Source organism: Pseudorasbora parva, chromosome 17 (assembly GCF_024679245.1).
Source record: "Pseudorasbora parva isolate DD20220531a chromosome 17, ASM2467924v1, whole genome shotgun sequence".
Lineage (NCBI taxonomy): Eukaryota > Metazoa > Chordata > Actinopteri > Cypriniformes > Gobionidae > Pseudorasbora > Pseudorasbora parva.
Window position 1 is genome coordinate 16,721,723 of NC_090188.1, and position 21,774 is coordinate 16,743,496.

Sequence of the window (21,774 nt, forward strand, 5' to 3'; positions counted from 1 at the left end):
GAGCTGAGCATGCTGTTATCCAAAGACTCCAAACACACCCATTGGACAGTGAGAGTCAATTAATATGAGACATGCAGGGAACACGCTGTTTCTCTTCAGTTGGATTTTGATTTGAGCACACTAAGTGTTAACATTTTAGCAATAATTATCTCTCGCAGGAGAATATACTCATGAGGATCCACTTTCACATCTCTGATGAGACCAAGGAGGACATCTGCACAGCCAAACACTGCATCCCTCACCAGAAGTTTGCAATGACACTTTTTGAGCAGGTGAATCCCCTTTATTAACAAGCAATTAGTATTAACAACAATTATATATTACATTTTATGTTGAAGTCTACATGAAACTCATTGGAAATGTATTTAACTTCCATAATGGGGCATATTTTTGACTGCCTGAATATTTGTTGGGGGGAAAAAAAACTAAAATGCTATACATCAGGATTTGATTGGATTTGATATTTATATTTATACTTTTTTTGTTCGCTAAACTATTTGTAAACTTTTTGCTCGTTTAATTTTTTTTAAAGTGATTTTGAAAAATAAAGTTCATATAGATCATAGGAAAGTACGGTGGCCCAGTAGTGCAGCCATACTAAATTAAACCACAACACAACAGAAACGAGCCACAACGAAATCGCCACAACACAACGAAATCGCCACAGCACAACGGAAACTGGCCACAACACAACGGAAACGAGCCACAACACAACGAAATCGCCACAACACAACGGAAATGAGCCACAACACAACTGAAACGAGCCACAACACAACGAAATCGCCACAACACAACGGAAACGAGCCACAACACACCGGAAACGAGCCACAACACAACTGAAACGAGCCACAACACAACGAAATCGCCACAACACAACGGAAACGAGCCACAACACAACGGAAATGAGCCACAACACAGCTGAAACGAGCCACAACACAACGAAATCGCCACAACACAACGGAAACAAGCCACAACACAACGGAAACGAGCCACAACACAACGAAATCGCCACAACACAACGGAAACGAGCCACAACACAACGAAATCGCCACAACACAACGGAAACGAGCCACAACACAACGAAATCGCCACAACACAACGGAAACGAGCCACAACACAACGGAAACGAGCCACAACGCAAACGCCACAACACAACGCAAACGAGCCACAACACAACGGAAACGAGCCACAACGCAAACGCCACAACACAACGGAAACGAGCCACAACACAACGGAAACGAGCCACAACGCAAACGCCACAACACAACGGAAACGAGCCACAACACAACGAAAACGAGCCACAACACAACGAAATCGCCACAACACAACGGAAACAAGCCACAACACAACGGAAACGAGCCACAACACAACGAAATCGCCACAACACAACGGAAACGAGCCACAACACAACGGAAACGAGCCACAACACAACGGAAACGAGCCACAACGCAAACGCCACAACACAACGCAAACGAGCCACAACACAACGGAAACGAGCCACAACGCAAACGCCACAACACAACGGAAACGAGCCACAACACAACGGAAACGAGCCACAACGCAAACGCCACAACGCAAACGCCACAACACAACGGAAACGAGCCACAACACAACGAAAACGAGCCACAACACAACGGAAACGAGCCACAACACAAAGGAAACGAGCCACAACGCAATCGCCACAACACAACGGAATCAACAAAACGAAATCGCCACGACACAACGGAAATGCTCTCGACCTTGAGGGGGCTCTTGGAGTGCAAAAAAGTTAGTTTTCCTTGCCATTACTCTATAGATTGGCCAGTCTTACAAATATATAAACACTTCGATCAGTTGTCAGTTGTATACAAGTGTGTAACCATTGTATATTGACATGAAATATCAATTCAAACTTACCTAAATATGCATTAGCTGCATATTTATACTTGTGAACGGTCTTACTCACGATCACGGCGCTTGATGCCCAAGTTAACGCCTGCCAATTCCACCAAGTGGTTGAAACGTTTTTAAATGTTAAAAGTAATTTTTATTCATACAAATTATGTTTTAACTGCATGGTGGAATTGGCAGACGTTCCCTTGGGCATCAAGCACCGCGACAGCGCGTAAAAGCACTCACGAGTATAAATATGCAGCTATAAAGCATGTAGGTGATTTTGAGTTGATGTTTCATGTCGATATTTAATGGTTACACCCTTAAAACTGATCATAGTGTTTATATATTTGTAAGACTGGCCAATCTATAAAGCAATTGCAAGGAAAACTAACTTTATTGCACTCTGAGAGCCCCCTCGTGGTCGGGAGCATTTCCGTTGTGTTGTGGCTCGTTTCCGTTGTGTTGTGAAGATTTTGTCGTGTTGTGCCTTGTTTCCGTTGTGTTGTGGCGATTTCCTTGTGTTGTGGCTCGTTTCTGTTGTGTTGTGGCGATTTCATTGTGTTGTGGTTTAATTAAGTATGGCTGCACTACTGGGCCACCGTAGGAAAGTCATATTAAAAAAAATTTAATTAATGGAATCTATTGTAAGTTGATTAATTGTATTGTATTGAACCCTAATACACCTAGTTTTTTAATATTACTGTTTAACACACTGTCCGTTTGTATAGAAATGAATACTTAACATTTTATTGGTTTCTTTTTAGTGTGTCTGCAGCAACTGTGGAGCCTCCTCAGACCCCTTACCCTTCATTCAGATGGTCCACTACATCTCCACCACCTCTCTGTGGTGAGCAAAAACATCCCTTCAGCACATACACACGCACAAAATGAGTGATGCTAAAGAATGAGGTCATTTGAAAGCTGGGACCGAAAAAGGGCCACACTGTGCACGGCACAGAAAACATCATGTCCTATACTCTTCTCCAGCTGAGCAAATGAGCGCTGCGCCACATCAAACACAGTGAAATCAATCAGAACAGAAAGAGATTCCCTCAATGGCCAAGAGCACATGGCAACAGCCAGCTTAAATATTACTCTAGGTCTCCTGGCCACTGCTCTCAATCATTGGTGATGAGCGGCCAGATACAAAGCCAACCCACACAGCAGAGAAGCTCTGCACTCACAGCTCTAAAAGCAGATGCTGACAGAGTCTGAGTTGCAGACGCACTCTGGATTACTGCATTCAGATTGTCAGTGTGACAGATACTTGCGCTGTGAACAAACAGGCGTGAGCACAACAACAATGAAAGGGCTCCATGAATATTACAGTATGCTGCTCTGTGATTAAGGACTTTTATGATAACTGAAATTGCAGTGGAAAAACACTTTCTTCTGCACAATGACAATGACTCCTTGTGTCCTTGAACTGGAGTACTGTCACTGTCAAAGTATTGTCGCAAGGATTACAACTAGTGTTCTAATGGATTAATACATATTTTTAAAAGTTATTCAGCTAAGCAGTATAGTTTATCTCTTCTTTAAAACTTATGCCAGATCTGCCTCGCTGCTTACATGGAACGTTAAGTGCAGTCTACATAGGTTCTGATCAGTTTCAACACATGCAACATAAAAGGAATTATGCAATATGCGTATAAGAATAAATATACTTGACACATATTTTTCTGAGGGAGGCAGCATAAATATGTTTCCTAACTTCTGAGACAGCCTTTATGAAGTGTCCTATGAATGCAGCTCACATGGCTTTAAAACATTTTTATTGGCCTTAATGTAGGCTGTTTATTACTACCAATCAAAATAGGAACTTGGCCCATTAATATAAAATTCAACAGTCAAATAGATATTGGCTGTTTTCCAGCATCTTCAAATGTGGCTCTCATTTAGTCAACATTTCTAAGCCCGGAGATTTTAGATCCTTTTATAATATTATATGTGATGTATTTTTGAATGTCAGTGGGAATAATTTTGTTAAAGATATTGTGTGGAATGAAAAACTTTTTTTTTTTTTGCTCCACTCGGAGGAGCAAGTACAGGTAACATTGTGACATTGGTAAGTCACCCTGTCACCCTGAGATCTGCCTGAGCTGCGATGTTGCTACTGGCACGCAGTGTTGCAGTGTCTTTGAGATGCAGTGACCTCTGCTGCAATAATAAGATCAAACCGGTCTGAACAATGGCCTCAGAGTAACACCCTTCTGAATATAAAAACACTGTACATAATCACACCCAAACTATTTAATCGCTTACTAGGTTAGTGTTACAAATTCCATTTGAAGTCATAAAGTAATTATAGGCTGTTTACCAAATCAAAGCCAGCAAATACAAACACTTCATCCATAATTACAGATATGAGAGCTGCAGTTTATTGCTTGTGATATCTTAACATATTATATGTGTTGGTTATGCTACAGTAACCAGGCAGTGCGAATGCTGGAATGCAGAGAGAAGCCCACCCCTGACATGTTTGGAGAGCTGCTGAGGAACGCCAGCACCGTGGGAGACCTGCGCAACTGCCCGGTTAGCATTACCACACACCGCCACACACTCAGATCCATCAAATCAAGTGCTAATTAGACATAATGAAGCCTGGGACTGTGTGTGTGTGTGTGGATGTGGCGCTTGTCTGGGTTTGAATAGGATGGTGGCCATTGAGTAATCGCTGGGTCAAAACAGGACGCAATCAGTGGAATGTTAATTTGTCTTGTGGCCCTGGGAGGACCAACTTTTTGAGCAAAACATACACACACACACGCACCCACATGTTTTCGTGTCAGATCTGGAATTCCGTGGGCAAGGGATGACGGCTTATCGCATTGCAAAAAATACTTTTCTTAATCAGTATTTTATCTTTTCAGCAAACTTATCTAAACATCCTTGAAACAAGATATATTTACTTAACTAGAAAAAACAAAATATATTGAGAAAATTGATCAAAAGTGACATTTGTAGTAAAGATATTTGTAATGTTGCAAAATTTATGTTTCGAAAAGTCCTCTTTTCAGTAGAAAATCGATTTCAACAAAATTTTTTAGTTTTTACATTGATAATAATAATAAATGTTTATTGTGCACCAGATCGGTATTATAATGATTCTAAATTGTAATTTAAAGGACTTTAAAACATAAACTGATGCGAAAAGAAAGTAAACATGTTTTGAGATTTAACACTACAGCAAGATTTTCTGTATGAATTAAACCCATTTGATAGTAGAAGAACAAGGTGTACAGATCTGAAACAGGCATGTTTTTTTGACCCTCAGGGGTGATGAAGACATGCTTCACATTCAACCTAAGCACACACAAACATACAGATTATGGGGGTGGGTATGTGATTTGTGAACTTTGTTAAGGGTGACTTGTGTAAGTTTGGGCAGGGAGGATGAGAATTAATAGTTACAGTGAATATACATGTTTCTGTGTGTTTTTCATTACGCTCCAGTATGATAAGTCTTCTTTCCCCCCCCCTCCCCCCCTTTTTTTCTCATCTACAGGGCAACTGTGGCGAGAAGCTCCGTATTCGACGTGTCCTGATGAACTCCCCAGAGATCATCACTATTGGTCTGGTGTGGGACTCAGACCACTCTGACCTGGCAGAAGACGTCATACATAGCTTGGGCACCGTTCTGCGGCTTGGAGATGTAAGATATGCCAGTAGTCAAAATATCCCACAAACTCCATGCTGCTGACATAAGTCAGATTATAGATGAACAAGCCCACATCCAAAAGTAGATCATTTTGACTGATATAGATGGTGATAAATGCAGTCAGGCTCAAAGCAGCAGTGCTGGGTCTTTGAGATTACTGTGATGCACGTGGGAATTACAGGCAGAACTTGTCAAACTTGTTGCATTAATGACAAAGACTCTCACATAAAAGCAACTGTCTGCCACTGAGTTCACACTTTCTTAGGACACGGGGCGGGCACTGGGTGTCCTAAGTGGGTTGACATTTCGCCTTAGTACCGGGTTCATGTTTCAATGTGAAATGTAAACCTTTTTAAACAGGCCCAAACAAATGATTATTGTAAGCCAAAATGCATCTAGATGTTAAGAGTGGTGATTTGATAATCATCATCACGATATTTTTTACTGCGTTTTGAAAGATCTGACTTAAAATATGTAAGGTTTATGTGCATTTACTTTTATGTGCATGTATGTGAATGTCTAGGCATGTATGTATGTATGTGTAAGTATTAAGCGACCTCTCCTTTGTTTCACCCTGTAGCTATTCTACCGAGTGACGGAGGACAAGGCCAAACAGGCGGAGCTCTACCTGGTGGGAGTGGTCTGTTACTATGGCAAACACTACTCCACTTTCTTCTTCCAAACTAAAATCCGCAAGTGGATTTACTTCGATGATGCTCATGTGAAAGAGGTAATCATCTGGGCTTAGCGTAACCAGTGAATTTAAAAGACACAGCTCTTAGCTCGCTGGTTTGTCAGGGTTGTTTGTATGGCTTCATTTATACATGCCCTTGCTTGCTTTGTCCACTGGGAGTTTGTGTAGAATCATTAACTGGGATAGTCGGATGTTTTGGCTCGTTATTTAGAAATGCTCCATAGGTTCAAAGGTGGGTTGGTAAATGTATGTTTCCTCCGTTACTGCTTCCGTGCTGTTTTATATAATCCAACATCTTGTGTTTTCTTCGTTACTGTTTCCATGCTGTTTTATATAATCCAGCAGCTTGTGTTTTCTTCGTTACTGCTTCCATGCTGTTTTACATAATTCAGCAGCTTGTTGACTCACTACTCAATATGCGCTACTGTTTAAAGGTTTGGGGTCAGTAAGATATTTTTACTTATTTTTTTGCTTATTTATTACTTGTATTCAATTAAATTGATCAAAATTGAAGACTTACAATTTAACCTTCTAACCTTTTAATTATATTCTATTAATTAAAGAATCATGTTCTTTGCATAAAGTATATATGACATTGTAATCTGAAGATTACATTTAACATGTTATACATTTTTTTTGTGGTTTTATAGATTAAGTTTAAATAAGAGTTAAGATGACAGCAAAGATAATCTAAATATAAAAATATGAGCGTGCACAATTAACCATACAATTATATAATATCAGATGATACCAATCTCTAATATTGGTTGATGGCTGAAGTGGTAAAAGTATTGTGCGTCCATACTAGGGGTTTACCGGTACACGTATTTGCACCGAACCGTTTCGGTACAGGGCTTTCGTTTCAGTGCACGTGTGTATCGAAACAGTACGAATGCAATCTTTAACAGTTAACAGTGGGCTTGTTTTAAGGGCGGAACATACTTCAATCCGAGTTCCCACGTGAGCATATTAGGTATTCAGTCCATTTTATCACAAAATTCACACGATATTACGTCGTTTTGACGCTCTTTAATGTGACCTGACTGATCACAGTATAGTACACGTCAGTTCAAACAGCGGCAGCGAGCGAGTGAACGCGATCATCTCTTACCAAAGGATAAACAAATTAATATATCTTAAGGTATATTGAGGATGCATTTACCTTAGGCAAGTCATTCAGTGTCCAACCCACCGCTGTTAGTTCATTAAATATATGCACTATATTATATGTTAGCCTATATATTCATTATATTCTACTTAACCTGTTAGTGATGTCTTGTTTATTTAATGCATGTTTAAATAAATCTGTCATGATTTGACAGCCGTGTATCAACAAAGTTCAAAAATATATTAAAAAATATATAATTAGATTTAGAAGTTAATGCAAAAACTGCCTCATGTGAAGCTTATGAGTGTTGATTATTATATCTAAAAATAAATAACTTAGTTAACCTTTAATATTGCAATGTGTAGCCTAAATAAGGATTCCCTATATAGCCTAGTTTACAGCATTACCTTTAAGAAACGTTTAGTTATAATTGAATTCATTTAAGGACAGACATTTTTTTGCAGTATATTATACCACTGTTGAATAAAAATAAATAAAATTAATTTTGTAAAACTGCTGTACCGAGATCATACCGAACCGTGACTTCAAAATCGAGGTACATACCGAACCGTCAGATTTGTGTACCATTACACCCCTAGTCCATACTTTTTATAGGGATACATTTACGGCCTAATTCCTGTAACTGTTTAAACTGCTTGGAAAAACAAATAATTTGTGTTATGTCACACAGTGGTGTGTCATTCCCTTAGTTCTGTACCTGCAGAATTTTATCTGCTCATAATAGCAGTGCAGGTCTGTGGATCCTGGACAGTTGCATACAAAGCAGCTTTTTTCGTGGAGTCTGGCAAGCCTATGCTGACCTGCACGTGAGCTGCGCAGAGCTCTTACAAAAACCCTCTGAAAACAAGGATATCCCACTATTGTTTACAACCCCAGCTGGACAGCGGCAGGGCGTGGCCTACAGAGAGTAACCGCCATTATAGTCCACCGCAAACAAACACACACACTAAAACTCTTTCACGCTTTCGTGCATGCTTGTCTGTTACTGCGGGCGTTCGGACGTCCTGTCTGGTTATGGAAAGAGCATAGAGAACGTTGTCCATTTGGGAAGTTGGAGTCAGGGTAAGATTCGTCTGAAAAATTTTGGACTTGGGTGTCAGTTTCAGCTTTGTTATTCAGGGTATCCAGACCATTTCAACCTGAGCTCTGCTTTTGTTTAGTTTTCCACAATGGGATGGTTACATTTGGTTGAGATCTGTAGGGATTGATATTTTTTAAATCTGTCAAATGCATCATTTGTACCGCTTTGAAACTACTTTCTCATTCTTTCTCACAGATTGGGCCCAAGTGGAAGGATGTGGTGTCCCGCTGTATAAAGGGTCATTACCAGCCACTGCTGCTGCTCTATGCTGACCCCCGGGGGACGCCAGTGTCAGCTCAGGATTTGGCATCACGCCTAGACCTACATCACTACACTAAAGCATATTATGACAGTGAGGATTCAGGTATTTACGCACCCCATCATAAGGCTAGTTGAATCAGAACTCACTTAATTTCCTGTATTCCTTCAGGAGAGTTGTTTTACACATTACATCAAATGTGTAATTCATAATATTCCAGTCTACCCACGTGAGTCTAGGGGGTTTTAAAGAGCGTTAATCTGAGCCCTGCCACAGCACCACAAGCAAACAAATTACTGAAAAGTTTTTTTATTTACAGCTTGTGGACAAAGACATGTTATTGTAATTTAAAAAAAAACTAAACTTAAAAGGGAAGCAATATTTATTTTCAACAAAAGCCCAACATCTTAGCTTTAAAAGATATTTAGCAGGTTAAAATATTTAGACCTGTGTGCGATTAAAGTCCTGAAGTGTGAAATCGGTTTTGAATGGAACAGACATCAGTGATGACAGACAGTTGTATAGTGTGAAAGGAGAAGTAATTTGATGACTTTGAATGACGTAGTGTATTGGCAGCATTTATGGTGGGCTCCTTTGACCTTAGTAAACAACTACCCAGAATTCTGTAGCAACCTAGTTACTTCTCAAAATACCCTAGCAAACTCCCTGGCTACAACCCACAATATCTTAATGTTTTTGTGAGTAGTTTCTACTCTCTCTTTTTTGCTAAAAATGTTAAAATCTGTAACTTTAGTGATAAGAATTAAATCTTCTATTTTGTCAGGGCGTGAACCATCAATTTCCAGCGATACACGGACCGACTCATCTACAGACAGCTACAGCTATAAGCATTCACACTCCCACCACGAGTCTATGGCTTCCCACTTCTCCTCTGACTCCCAGGGAACCGTCATCTGTAACCCTGACAATGACTCTGCCTCCCACAGCAGCCTGGAAACCACAGGTACGTCAGTTTATATGTTCACGCTGAAATCAAATGCAGTTTAGACACCATATTAGATATTAACAGTTGTGGAGATCTTTACAGTAGTCAATTTGTCCTGCTTAAGGCTGCACAACTAATGACAACCTGGCTTTGTTTGGTTATTAAACAGCAAAAGTTGTGATTTAATTATAGAAGTACACTCATCATGTGCTTTCAGTGTCTTGCGTCACAATAAATGGTCCAACACACACAAAACTGAGTTTGGGTAATTTATAAATATAATTTTTTTCCTGTTATTGTTTTAAAAAATTATAATTTTAACGACACAGACAGCAGCGGGAATATTAAGTTAAGACCTACAGAAATGAGCAATACTGACACATCCCAGACAATTCATCTGTTTGTTCAATTAAAGACATAACTGACAGGACGGACATTTTGACAATTTAAAAAAAAAGCGTAATTTAGTTGATTTTGCGTTGTATTCTGCAAAAAGAATCGTGAAAAACTGGAGGTACTGACAATTCCTTATTTTAATTTAAATTTTTGTATAATTAAAATTGATATATAATAACTATTTGGTGTAACCATACAAACAATCACAGAAAGCACAGGTTAAGATTTTTTTTAAATTATTATTATTATCAGAAAATCGCAATTAAGTAAAATTTTCTCCTAATCCTGCTGCTCTACAACTCCAACAATGACTTTTGTTGTTGTTCATTTTGTTTTGTAGGTCCTTCGACTAATAGCGATCCATTGCAACGCCCCACACTCAGAAAAGATGGGGTCTTAGACAGAAGGGGAGGCGTTTTGGACCGGAAAAGAAGTGCCAGCAGACCACGAAAACTTGAGGTCAGGGGTGATTCAAGAATTCGTTGCTCTAAGACAGATGAGGTGTTATCTGCTGGTTACCACAGTGAAGGTATGTATTTTAACAATATAATGTTGTCACGAAACCATAATACAAAAAACGAATCATTGTGTTACTTTAATGGAACCCAGGTTAACAATCTGTAATGGATGCTCTGACACATCATTAGAGGATTGAGTAGCATGTTGGACAAATGCGAGCTGCATTAGTCATCATCACTCTTGCTTGTACTGGTGTTGTACAATAATATTAGGTTATGTAAAAAATAAAATTTCCTCTTCCTCTTTAAACAAGAATCCTCTCCCTGTCTCTAACAGGAGAGACTTTAAAAGAGCAGCAGGTTCCTCGTTCCCTACCTAAACCCAGCTCCAGTCGACTTAGAGATTTTAAGGAGACTATGAGCAACATTATCCATAACCGGCCTCTTTCTGCATCGTCCTCTGGCTCAGTTTGCCCACCTCAGTTCGACACCACCGCTAAGGCAAGAGACTGGGAAGCCGACAGCACCAGCAGCGAGTCCAAGTCCAGCTCCTCTGGAGGGCGATACCGTCCGCCCTGGAAGCCTCGGCGTGAGGCGCTCAACATCGATAGCATCTTTAGCAGGGAACGGCGCAAACAGGCCGGTTATAGTCCGCTAGGAGCTCTGTTGCCAGAAGACACTGGGCCTCAGAGGGACTTGGCGGCATCCATGAAGCAGACCACCTTTCGAGACCTGCCAGGACCCCTGAGACGAGGGTCAGAGCAGCCCCCACGGCTTATCCAGAGGATGGAGAGTGGCTACGAGAGCAGTGAGAGGAACAGTAATAGTCCTGTCAGTCTAGATATACCTGTTAGCGAGGGCACCAGTAATGGCACGCACAGGTATGATGCAAAAATGATTATCACAACTCATAAGTATCTTTGTTAGCACATTATTCATATCTCTCTCTCTCTCTCTCTCTCTCTCTCTCTCTCTCTCTCTCTCTCTCGCGCACACTCTCTCTGCTTTCCAGCTTACGAGAGGAAGGAAAGAAAAAGCCTCCACCTGAAGTCAGTCCTCCATGGAAAACTGTACCTGTCACCAAATCCAAGAGCAGCAATGCCCTACTGCAGGATGTCAAAGCATCTGTCAAGGGCAGCAGTCACATGAGTTTAGGTGTGTACAGTATGATCATGTGTGTTTATAGCCGTCATGCAGCCATCATGTGGGCGATTTCACCTGTTCTTTATCTTAGGGTGTGAATCATTGTTTCCAAATGTTTAAACTAGGCGTCACGTGCCTTTTTTGCTGTTTCAATAAATTGACTTAATATACTAAGCAAGCAGTATTGAGCAGAATGCAGTGGAATCAGTGGCCAAATACATCCTGTTCCTTTCTGTGAAATGTTATCTCTGTGTATCTGTTATGTAAACTGAGGAACATGAGTCTGCCCTGGAGAAATATCAACTGCTATATCTGTTTGTGCTTCTCCATGTGACCAGAATAGATATGTTTGGTCACTGCCTAATGTTCACATTGCAAAGCATAGACACAATGCATAGACACACATCTGATTTTTTTTAATTATGTTTTATTCTGCCTGTTTACATTTGCCTAGGACTGTTTACATTAATAGTGGGGATTACCTTATGTACTGGAGTACTGAAGTGATGGCAGTCATCAATCACACAATAATTGCGTGATGTTTTTCCATTTGATTGGCCGGTATCTTTGGTCTGATTGGGTAAAATTAACTGTCTCAACTGTGTAACAAATGAAGAAAGATTCAGAATTAAGAAGAGAATCAGATACAAGGGTTTAGATATAATCATTGTTATTTTAGTATTATTTATATACTGTAATTTATTTAATATTATGGATTCATTTTTTTAATTTTAAAGCTGTTGTCTGTACAAAAATTATATAATGACAATGTACAAAATTAATATTGCTTGCCTTACCCTGAATCATTATGGTACACTTATAATAAGTATTTATATTGGGACTATTTCGCTTTTAATTTTTGTTTCAGTTTGAATCATTTTAGTACTTCAATTTATTTCAGTGCGTTTTTAATCTGATGTTTGTTTCGGTTTTATTTCAGTAACCGAAAACCATTTTCACTTGTTCTAGTTTTCTTTCTGCACAATAACAACACTGCTTGTAAATCAGAGGACATTGGAAAGTTGGATGCCAAAAAATAATCTTGTTTTTAAGGTTTTATTTTTGCTGTTTACATGCATGCAACAATGTACAGTCTGGGTTCTCTATCAGGAAAAAAACTCAATTGGTTGACAGTGTAAATGCAGCAATGGATCATCAAAGAGTGTTTCTAATGATTGTGTTTGTGTGTAGCAGGTGAGGGCCGCAGTGAACTGGATGAGCTACAGGAGGAAGTAGCTCGCCGGGCCAAGGAGCAAGAATTAGAGAGGCGAAAGGAAAAGGAGAGAGAGGCGGCCATGGGCTTCAATCCCAGACCCAGCAAGTTCATGGATCTGGATGAGCTCCAGAACCAAGGTATGGCGTCAGCATGCTGCGCAAGGGTGAAGGGAGTGGCTCTGTCTCCGGATGCATTTCTTGGGTTTCTGCTGTGGTTTAACATTTGGAGCTTGGGACTGCATGTGTACGTGTGTGTGAAACGCAGGTGTGCTGGTTTCTGTGCTGAAAAGCGCTATGCTATGATGTTTGTCACTTGCAGGGAAAGGGGAAGGCTTTGAAAGGTGTGTGTTGGAGGCAGAGTCTCTGTTAGACCAATCTCTGAGGTTGGAACAGGCAGGAGAGGTGGCCACCGCTTTGTCTGTGGTTAACGAAGCAATGTGTAAGTAATCCTGCCCTCAGCCTGCTGCTGCTATCACTACTGCCATGAGTTTGTGTGTCTGTACATCTCTGTGTTTGAGTGCATTTGTCTCCGTTTCAATATAGAGACTGTCTAATGCAGTGCTGTCATACACCAGATACACTTATATTGACTATATATTACTGTCTATCTTAAGACAGCAGTAGGGTCATGGTTTAAGTCTGCATTTACTGCTTATTCTGACTGGACTTTTGCTCTGAGGCCATAATAATACAAGCCGGGTTGCCTGTAACCAACAGCCCTAAAGAAAAGGGGTCTGGGCCCAACCCTATGACAATCTTCATGAATTCTGCATAAAGTGATAATGTACACAATACAGTCTGTTTTATTTTAAATATAGTCAATGCTAGTGATGTGCTACCATGTTGAGATCTGCATCAGCCAATATCTCTGTCCTGCTGGCTGATGAACAAAAGTTTTTTTGCCTTTGTGCCTATTCCGAACCCAATCCACAGCACTTCTTTAAAAAAAAAAAAAAAAGGTTCAGTTAAAATTATTAAAATGTAATAAATTTGACTATATTACTATATTTATTACATTTAAACATTAGGTATTGTATTGAAAAACCCATATCGTTTGACAACTAGTCACTACATGACGCACAGCTTCAAGCATATATTTTATCGTGATTGGAATTGACTAATTGGAATTTGGGGGCTGGATTCAGGAAACCTTAAGAATGAAATTGATAACTACTATCTAATTCTTATTTTCTAATTCTATATTCCAAATGTTAAGTATGTTCTTGAAAAAAAAAACTATAGTAGAATTTAAATTCTTGAAAATAATGTTTTTAAAGATCATCATAAATATCTCTTTTTTTTTAATATCTATGCAAGAATATGTTAAATAGGGACCTCGTTTTTAATTTTATAATTATGATATAATTGGGCAGTATTCAGCAGATTTGAAAAGCGCTCCCTCACACATATACAGAATTCATTCACTCTAGAGAGAGCACATGAAAGATGGTGCGCAAATAAATGCAACTGGACACTCCACCTTGTTGACCCCCCTTGCTAAATCAAAAAAATGTATCATGAAATAAAAATTCAGTCAATTTACATCTGTTTTAAAAATGCATGTTAGATCTTATATAGATCTTATTATAAGCAGTTCCTCCATACATGCATCACATAACCAGACCTTCCAGTGAAAATGTCAGACGTTTGCAGGATTTCTCCAATGATTTAGTCCACTTAAAAATTGACCCCGCCCCTTGCAAGCTCACATTCATCCACCTCTACTTTTAAATGTAACTCGCACATCTCAAAAGTTTATACGTTTATATATATGTCAATAAAAATGCTGTCTCTGTCTTTCTGTCTGTGATCAATTTGAAAGGCTTTACTTACCAATATCATTTTTTGTCTGTCTGTCTTGTGTATGTTATACCCTGAGGTTTGTCACTTTTGGGTGTTCACATGCACAAACACACGCGCACGTGTGTACACACACACACACACACACACACACACACACACACATACACTCTCACACCTTCCATGGCCTGGCCCCTGTGTGTTACCTACACCTCACTCCCCCCTCACCTGCTTCACAGCTTCCAGAGGCTCTGTAGGGTTGGGTAGAATGCAGATCATATGATGGTGAAAGTATTGTCATTCTGTAATTATTTATAATTAATTATACTGAGATGCGGTTTTAGGGTCGGGTAATTTGCTTTTCTTTTAGTTCAATGGCTGAACTACAAATCATTTTGATTTAATTCAACTTCATTATAATTTAATCATTTTGTGCTTGAGAGAATTTAACATTTGTGTGAAGATTTCACTAGATTCCCCATCTCTCCCCTATTTGTGTGACCCTCCCGTTCACCCCTTCCCCATAATTCAGTCAAACATCAATATCCTTTTCATTTCAGTTCCTCGTAATGTGTTTGCATGTGCCCCATGACTCTACCCTTTATTTTCTGCATCTGTTTTATTTTTATTTTGCCTATTTTTGTTTTGTTTTGTTTGCGTTGTAGCTAAACTCAGGCATACCTTGCATGAGAGCAGCGCTAACGCTCAGGGCAGGATGCAAAAGTGCATGAGGAGAGCGCGAGGTCTGCAGCAACGCATGCAGCAGCAGCAAGAACTGCAGCAGACGCAACAGGAGGAAGAGAAGGAACAGAAACAGCCCCCCAGGTACCTGCTGCTGGCTGCAGTTGTGAATGTGTGTGTGTGTGCTCCAGGAGCCCCGCACACAGGAAGAGGAAACGTGCATTTTGCCTTAAAAAATAATTATCATTACTGTTTCAAGTTATTTAGAGGATTGAAAGTCAGGTTAGCGTAAGAGACCATATTGTAACGCACCGCCCAGGTAATGTCACACTTTTAGAGAGGCTGAAATAAGTCTGTATACTGCATGGCATCATCAAGAACTGATCCAAGATATACTGACTCACAGTTCACTGTTCATTATCAGAAATTCATTCTTTTTTTTGTTCTGCATTTAGTGAACAGTCTGTCCCGATCCAAATACTTCTGACAAATGTTAAAGAAGAGGACAAGAAGGCCGTTTCAGAAGATGCATTAAGACCACCGTCACCTTTCCACATGAAAACTCAGTCTATAAATAAACCAATATCTGAAGCCCCTGGCCCTCCTGTCTCCTCTTGCCATACAGACACACTTTCTCAGCAGCAGGGCAGCGCAGGGGACAACTCCAGTCCTCTTGCTGTTAAAGAGAATGGGCCCCACTCACACACTTGGGGCCCCAGAGACCCCGTCACCATCACAAACTCTCTTGTACAAACTTCTAATAAATGCAGTTCTGCCACTGTGCCTGTGATTGCAGTGAATGGCTGCGAGGCTCTTCTACAGTCCTCAGTTCCACTCAATAAGCCCTCTGGTCCAACTAATTTCAGTTCCCATCACAAACCTTCCATCTCCGATCACTCCAACTCTAGGGAAGGACTGCAAATCCCACCTCGACCTCAGTCTCTCCATGGCCTAATCCATACACCCCACAGCCACTCTGATCCCTGTCAAAAATCACTCCCGGCACCTTCACGTAATTGGTCCTGTCGCAGTCTGGAGCGTCCCGATCGCCATCCTACCAAGGTGGACTCCTCCCTGTACTCTCCAGCAGATCTCCGCTCCCCCTCATCCCCCTGTCCTCCATCCATTCCATCACCAGCACTTGAGCCGCATCCAGCCGGCCCTATGCCCGTGGAGAGGTGGGCCGAGAATGTCAATCGATACTACAATTCCCAGAATTGTGCGCGGTCGGGACCTGGCTCACCCTGTGAGGAGCTGTCTGAGCTGGACTCACTTTATCGGGCCAGCTTGAAGGCTCCCAGCATGCCCCGAGCCCCACGGGGACCCAGCCCTCAGCTTGCCAGCAGATCAGGTAATTTCAAACAAGACCTCACTTAGGTTGCATATAACTCTTAATATTACATTTTGTAAAATTATAATGTTGTTGTCACAGTTAACTGTTGAAAAGGAAAGCCACCTGCAAAATTAGTAACTAATTTGTGCAATAATACAAATGTAACAATTGATAGTATTGTTTTTATTACTTTTTATATGATACATCTTTTATATATAATTGAGAAGTCCTTTCTAGAGATTATTCAAGTTAAATTTACTGTTTTTCTAGGCCCCGCTGCTTCTCGTAAGCACAACTCCGGTTTCTCTGCCACACTTGGCCGTTCTAAAACCCCCACAGCAGAGATCGAGAGAAGTGCTTACAGGACACCAGCATACAGCACTAAACCACTTCAAAAGGTCAGATGGCACACCTGCATTTTCTCAGTAGTATTTATAGTATTGAAGCGTGTAAGATTTGTGTTGAATTGTCATTAGACAAAGTGAAGAACTTCATGTGGATAATGATATGAAATGCTAATTCATTGTGTCTCGTGTGTGTGTAGCCTATATCTGCTGTTACCTATGATGCACCACTGGGTGAGGATGAATCATACAGTGCCGAGAACCTGCGACGAATTGCTAGGAGTCTCAGTGGGACTGTCATTGGAGGACGGACTGACATACCCCCATCCAGCAGCTTTGTGGGTGTCTCACAATTTAAAGTCACTTGGTCAAACACTCAAACCACATATTATGCAAAATATATTAGCAACGTTTTATTTGCGGCAAAATTAGCTTTCAAGTACTTTTTCTCTGGATATGTGAAATGCTACATCATGGTTTAGGAATTGCAGTCTTAAATGTTTGTAAACTAATTTTGAAAGAGGAACACTGCCACCTGGTGTGACAAGTGAACACAATTTCTGCAAAACTGCAATACATAGAGCAGTGGTTTTCAAACTTTACAGGTGACATACCACTTACAACTTGTTGTAATATTATTTATTTAGTCATTTTATTTTATTTGTATTTTTTAAATCAGCCAATCATCTCACAGACCTCTTGGAATCCTTCATGGGCCACCATTAGTCCGCGGACTCCAGTTTGAGAACTACTGACGTAGAGCTTAAGTTGCTGTATTTTCTGCAGTTGATTTGTCCGTTGTCCATCTGTTCTTTTATTACCAATTGTTTCTTTGGTTTGTTTTTTTAATTTCTTGTCATTTCTGTCCTTGTCTGACTGGGTCTTATTTTCACTTCTCCTCAATCATTCCTTTCATTCTTCTTTTTTATTTCTTTCATAAAGGACCCTCATGTCTCCAGGATGTCCAAGCATGTGAACGTGCAACCCCCCACACGTCGTTCCACCACCTCCCTGCATGTCTTACCCCATCCTTCCCACAATCCTCCTATGTTCCCTCACGAACCGCAGCCCCAATACCTTCACCAAAACCACCGACACCATCCCGCCCCTCAATCACATCTGCATCAGCAGACACTGAGGCCTTCTCATGGACAAACAGGTAACCATCTCACCCCAACCACTCGTTCAGCCTCCATGCCACAGACACAGATGCAAGAGACTGACGTCTTTGTTGTTGTCTGGTTTTTTTTGCGTTCCATCGTTTTTGTTTTCTGGTCAAAAGACCCCAAAAAAACAACACTTGGGGATATTGAAATTAAACATTGCTGAAACATCTTGCAATATGTCCTGTCCCGTACATTAGGGCTTCACTATTTTTTATATCTGACTATAAGATGATAATAATGGCAATTATTATATAATAACAAAAAAATATTTACCAATAGTGCTAGGCAATCTATTAATCTCATTCAAAATAAAAGTTTGTGTACATTTTATATATATATATATATATATATATATATATATATATATATATGTGTGTGTGTGTGCTGTGAATAATTATTATGTATAAATACACACATGCATTTTTATATTTAATATTTTAAATATATAATATATTTTTAATATTTGAAAATAAATGATTGCCCTGCACTAAAAATAAGAAAAATTACTGCCATAAGCTGCTTACGTGTAAAAGTACAGTGCTGCTGTTCCATCTAAAACACACAGCTCATGTATTTATTGAATGAAATCACAGTCGAAATCACAATTGAATTTGGCCATATCATTATTTGTATTTATCATGAAGCCCTACCCTGAATGCCTTATTGCTTTAAACAACAACTCAAAAAATCTTTAATGCTCTCTGCAGGAGATTGCCAAAAGGCCAACAAGTTTCTGGCTGTGCTTGACCGGGGTGAAGTGTTCTCCTGTGAAAACTACCACAACGTCGCACTGAACTACGGCACCCTTCCACGGGCCCTCCGTAGGTCAGTTTCATCTGGGCCCCCCGTGCACCAAGCGAGGTCGGGACACTCAGTGGGCCCGGGGCCCCGAAACTACCCAGACACAGCCTACGCCACACTGTCCCACCCTCACCGCACAACAGCATCTAGCAGGACGATGGATGGTTTTTACAGACATCCACAACAAAAGTCTGCTTCAACCACCCCAATTCCTCATCACTCCAGCCATCATCACTCGCACCTAGAACCGCCAGCCCAACCCTTCCGCCTCGATGTGCCCCCTGAGAGGGACTGGAGGGCTGATAGGGGCACTCATGTCTTCCCCAGGACAGAACCACGTGGTGGAATGTCCCGTGGCCCTCCTGTCTATATCTGTGGGCTTTGCAAGCAGAGTCCGGCTGAGCCCACTAGAAGTTACTGCCAGAATTGCAGAGCCCATATGAACCACTACCGGATGACCAGCTGAGTCGTACAGGAAATGCATCCTTCAAAGCATTCATTCTCTGTCTTGAAAGTAAACATAAGAGCCCAATGCCAATTCTGTGAAGCTCTTCACACAGCAAAAAGCAGGAAGCTGCTTTGGCTAAAGTAAAAGACAATGATTTCATGGCTGCTTTGGCTCAGACGTGAATGTGAGTGGGGAGTGGTAATTTTTTTACTCCATATTTTAAATGCAGCTGCTGCGTTACACGCTGGAAGAAGGATGTCACTCCCTGCGTTGTTACCTACAGTCAATGTTTCCACTGCTAATTCACTTCCGAAGAGTTAAGTTGACTTTAATTGGCCACAATCTCAGCATAAAGCTGTGAAGAACAGAGCACTTTACTGCGAGGGACGTCGCAATGACCGAATCTGAACTGACGCGAACACACGAAACATCAAGACTGACAAACTTTGCCTGCTGATATACAGTGTCTGCTTCGTATATGCACAAATATGCTTTAGTTTTCAATTAGCATTTCAAGCTAACCTTACTTAGTTCTGTGATTGTAATTTAACTATGTTAACTCAAGTTTAGTGCACTTCAGAAGTGTTAAGTTAGAAGCGTTCCTCTGTTGTAACTTCTCCCATTTTTATGGGAAAACAATGGTTGTGTATCTACTTCATTTAGAGGGCTGTAATGTCAGTGTGTAAGTAATCAGAGGTACATCAGAGTGTACCCTCCAGTGTACCAACAGTCAACTTTCAAAAACCTCATTGGCATTTGTGTCGATATTTTTGTGCACAGTATTGTTCTGCCCAATAGTAGCACCAACACCTGTTGTGATCTTTTCTTTTTTTACATTTTGTAGTAGTAGCAGTTTAACTTTGATTTATACAGTATATCTTACATTAACTGTTAAGTGCAAAACTATTTCTTGGTTGTTTTAAGACTTAAGATATTGAAAACAGAAGGACAGAACTGTCTGCAGTGCCTTGGTTTGTGAAAGGCAATGTAACGGGGTGCCAGTTTCCATTTTATAGATTTACAGCCATATAATGCTTATTATAATAGTGCTAAATTCAAGAATTGCAGTTTTCAAAACAAGATAATTTCACTTTTCCCCACCGGAGAATAAAAATGTTTTATATTCATTTTATTTAATTTCTTGGACGATGTTGAGGTGAAACTTGTGGCCTGAGATGTTTAGTTGTAGTCTTACACATTGAAAGTGTTAAAAGCATCTTTCAGCTGTTAGCCAAGTTTAATGGTGCGATGTGCCATTTCATGGAAATCAAAGTGTTACCTGCTCATCTTGAAACAGGGCCAAACATTTTTTTTTCATAAATTGTAGAGCATGTCAAATACCTCAACTAATCACGTGCTCTCTTATTTTTTATTTCACTAGAACAGTTTTGCATGTAAATCAGGACCTAACAGTGAATCGGAGTGCCTCTGCTATGAATTCTCACTTTTTTTGCTTGACCAATATGCAGTGCAACACTGCCCTGGCATGATTACTGACAGAACATGGATCTGTGAGTTTTCTGAGTTAAAATCCAAACAGATATGGCAAAAAAGCAGGGCTGTTTATATAAGTGTGTACAGATATTCAGTCTTCGACCTTAAGTACAGATGGATTCGGATTTGATGTAAATGCTGTGCTAGAAATGAAACTTGTATTTTTGCAATAAAGATATATTAAGCTCCAATCCGGAGCAGAACGCTGTACCTTTTTTCTGATTGCATTTTATCCATACAGTTTATATTTTATAGTTTTATATTGTCTGTGTGATATTTTTCCTTTGAAGGTTTGTTAACCTTGACCCACCATGAGTGCTCTAAAGATTTGTACTTAAAGCATTAACAAATGCAGTGAGATGACAACAAGCTTCTTCTTTTTTTCTTTTCTTTTTTTTGTGCGTAACACTAATAAGTATGTTTCAGTTCCTCAGTAACAAGAAAGAACTTATCTTACTTAAAAAAAAGACTTGCGGTCTAAAACAAGTCCTCCTGTGATATAAATGCCTCTGTGTATAAAGTTAAACTGAGAACAAATTTGCATAATTGGACCGCTAAATAAGAAAAAAATAAGCAAGGTAATTGAAGATTATAACACTATATTGCCAAAAGTATTGGGACCCTACAAATCACTAAATTCAAGAGTTCCAATCACTTCCATGGCCACAGTTTAATAAAATCAAGTACCTAGTTATGCAGACTGCTTCTACAAACATTTGTGAAAGAATGGGTTGCTGTCTGGAGCTCAGTGAATTCAAGTGTGGTACTGTGATAGGTTGTACTTGCCACCTGTGCAATAAGTCTATTCGTGAAATTTCCTCACTAGTAAATGTTCCACGGTCAACTGTTA

General features: G+C 40.1%; 1 protein-coding gene across 8 annotated transcripts in view; it reads left to right on the forward strand.

The window, feature by feature from the left end:
• The window catches only part of usp54a (ubiquitin specific peptidase 54a), a 60,478-nt gene extending 39,346 nt beyond the window's left edge, over positions 1-21,132 (forward strand). For 3 of the 8 annotated variants that reach the window (XM_067420662.1, XM_067420664.1, XM_067420663.1), the window contains exons 5-22: positions 159-272; positions 2,640-2,722; positions 4,305-4,410; positions 5,384-5,530; positions 6,117-6,266; positions 8,636-8,804; positions 9,484-9,663; positions 10,382-10,570; positions 10,837-11,380; positions 11,512-11,654; positions 12,834-12,995; positions 13,177-13,296; positions 15,323-15,482; positions 15,794-16,689; positions 16,942-17,069; positions 17,216-17,353; positions 17,958-18,174; positions 18,889-21,132. In XM_067420662.1, coding sequence (XP_067276763.1) covers positions 159-272; positions 2,640-2,722; positions 4,305-4,410; positions 5,384-5,530; positions 6,117-6,266; positions 8,636-8,804; positions 9,484-9,663; positions 10,382-10,570; positions 10,837-11,380; positions 11,512-11,654; positions 12,834-12,995; positions 13,177-13,296; positions 15,323-15,482; positions 15,794-16,689; positions 16,942-17,069; positions 17,216-17,353; positions 17,958-18,174; positions 18,889-19,448 — 4,206 coding nt within the window. In that variant the 3' untranslated portion in view covers positions 19,449-21,132. Of the gene's footprint in view, positions 1-158; positions 273-2,639; positions 2,723-4,304; positions 4,411-5,383; positions 5,531-6,116; positions 6,267-8,635; positions 8,805-9,483; positions 9,664-10,381; positions 10,571-10,836; positions 11,381-11,511; positions 11,655-12,833; positions 12,996-13,176; positions 13,297-15,322; positions 15,483-15,793; positions 16,690-16,941; positions 17,070-17,215; positions 17,354-17,694; positions 18,175-18,888 lie in introns of those variants that run through there. The other 5 variants (XM_067420665.1, XM_067420669.1, XM_067420668.1 and 2 more) reach the window with 5 other exon arrangements.
• Positions 21,133-21,774: the final 642 nt, after the last annotated feature.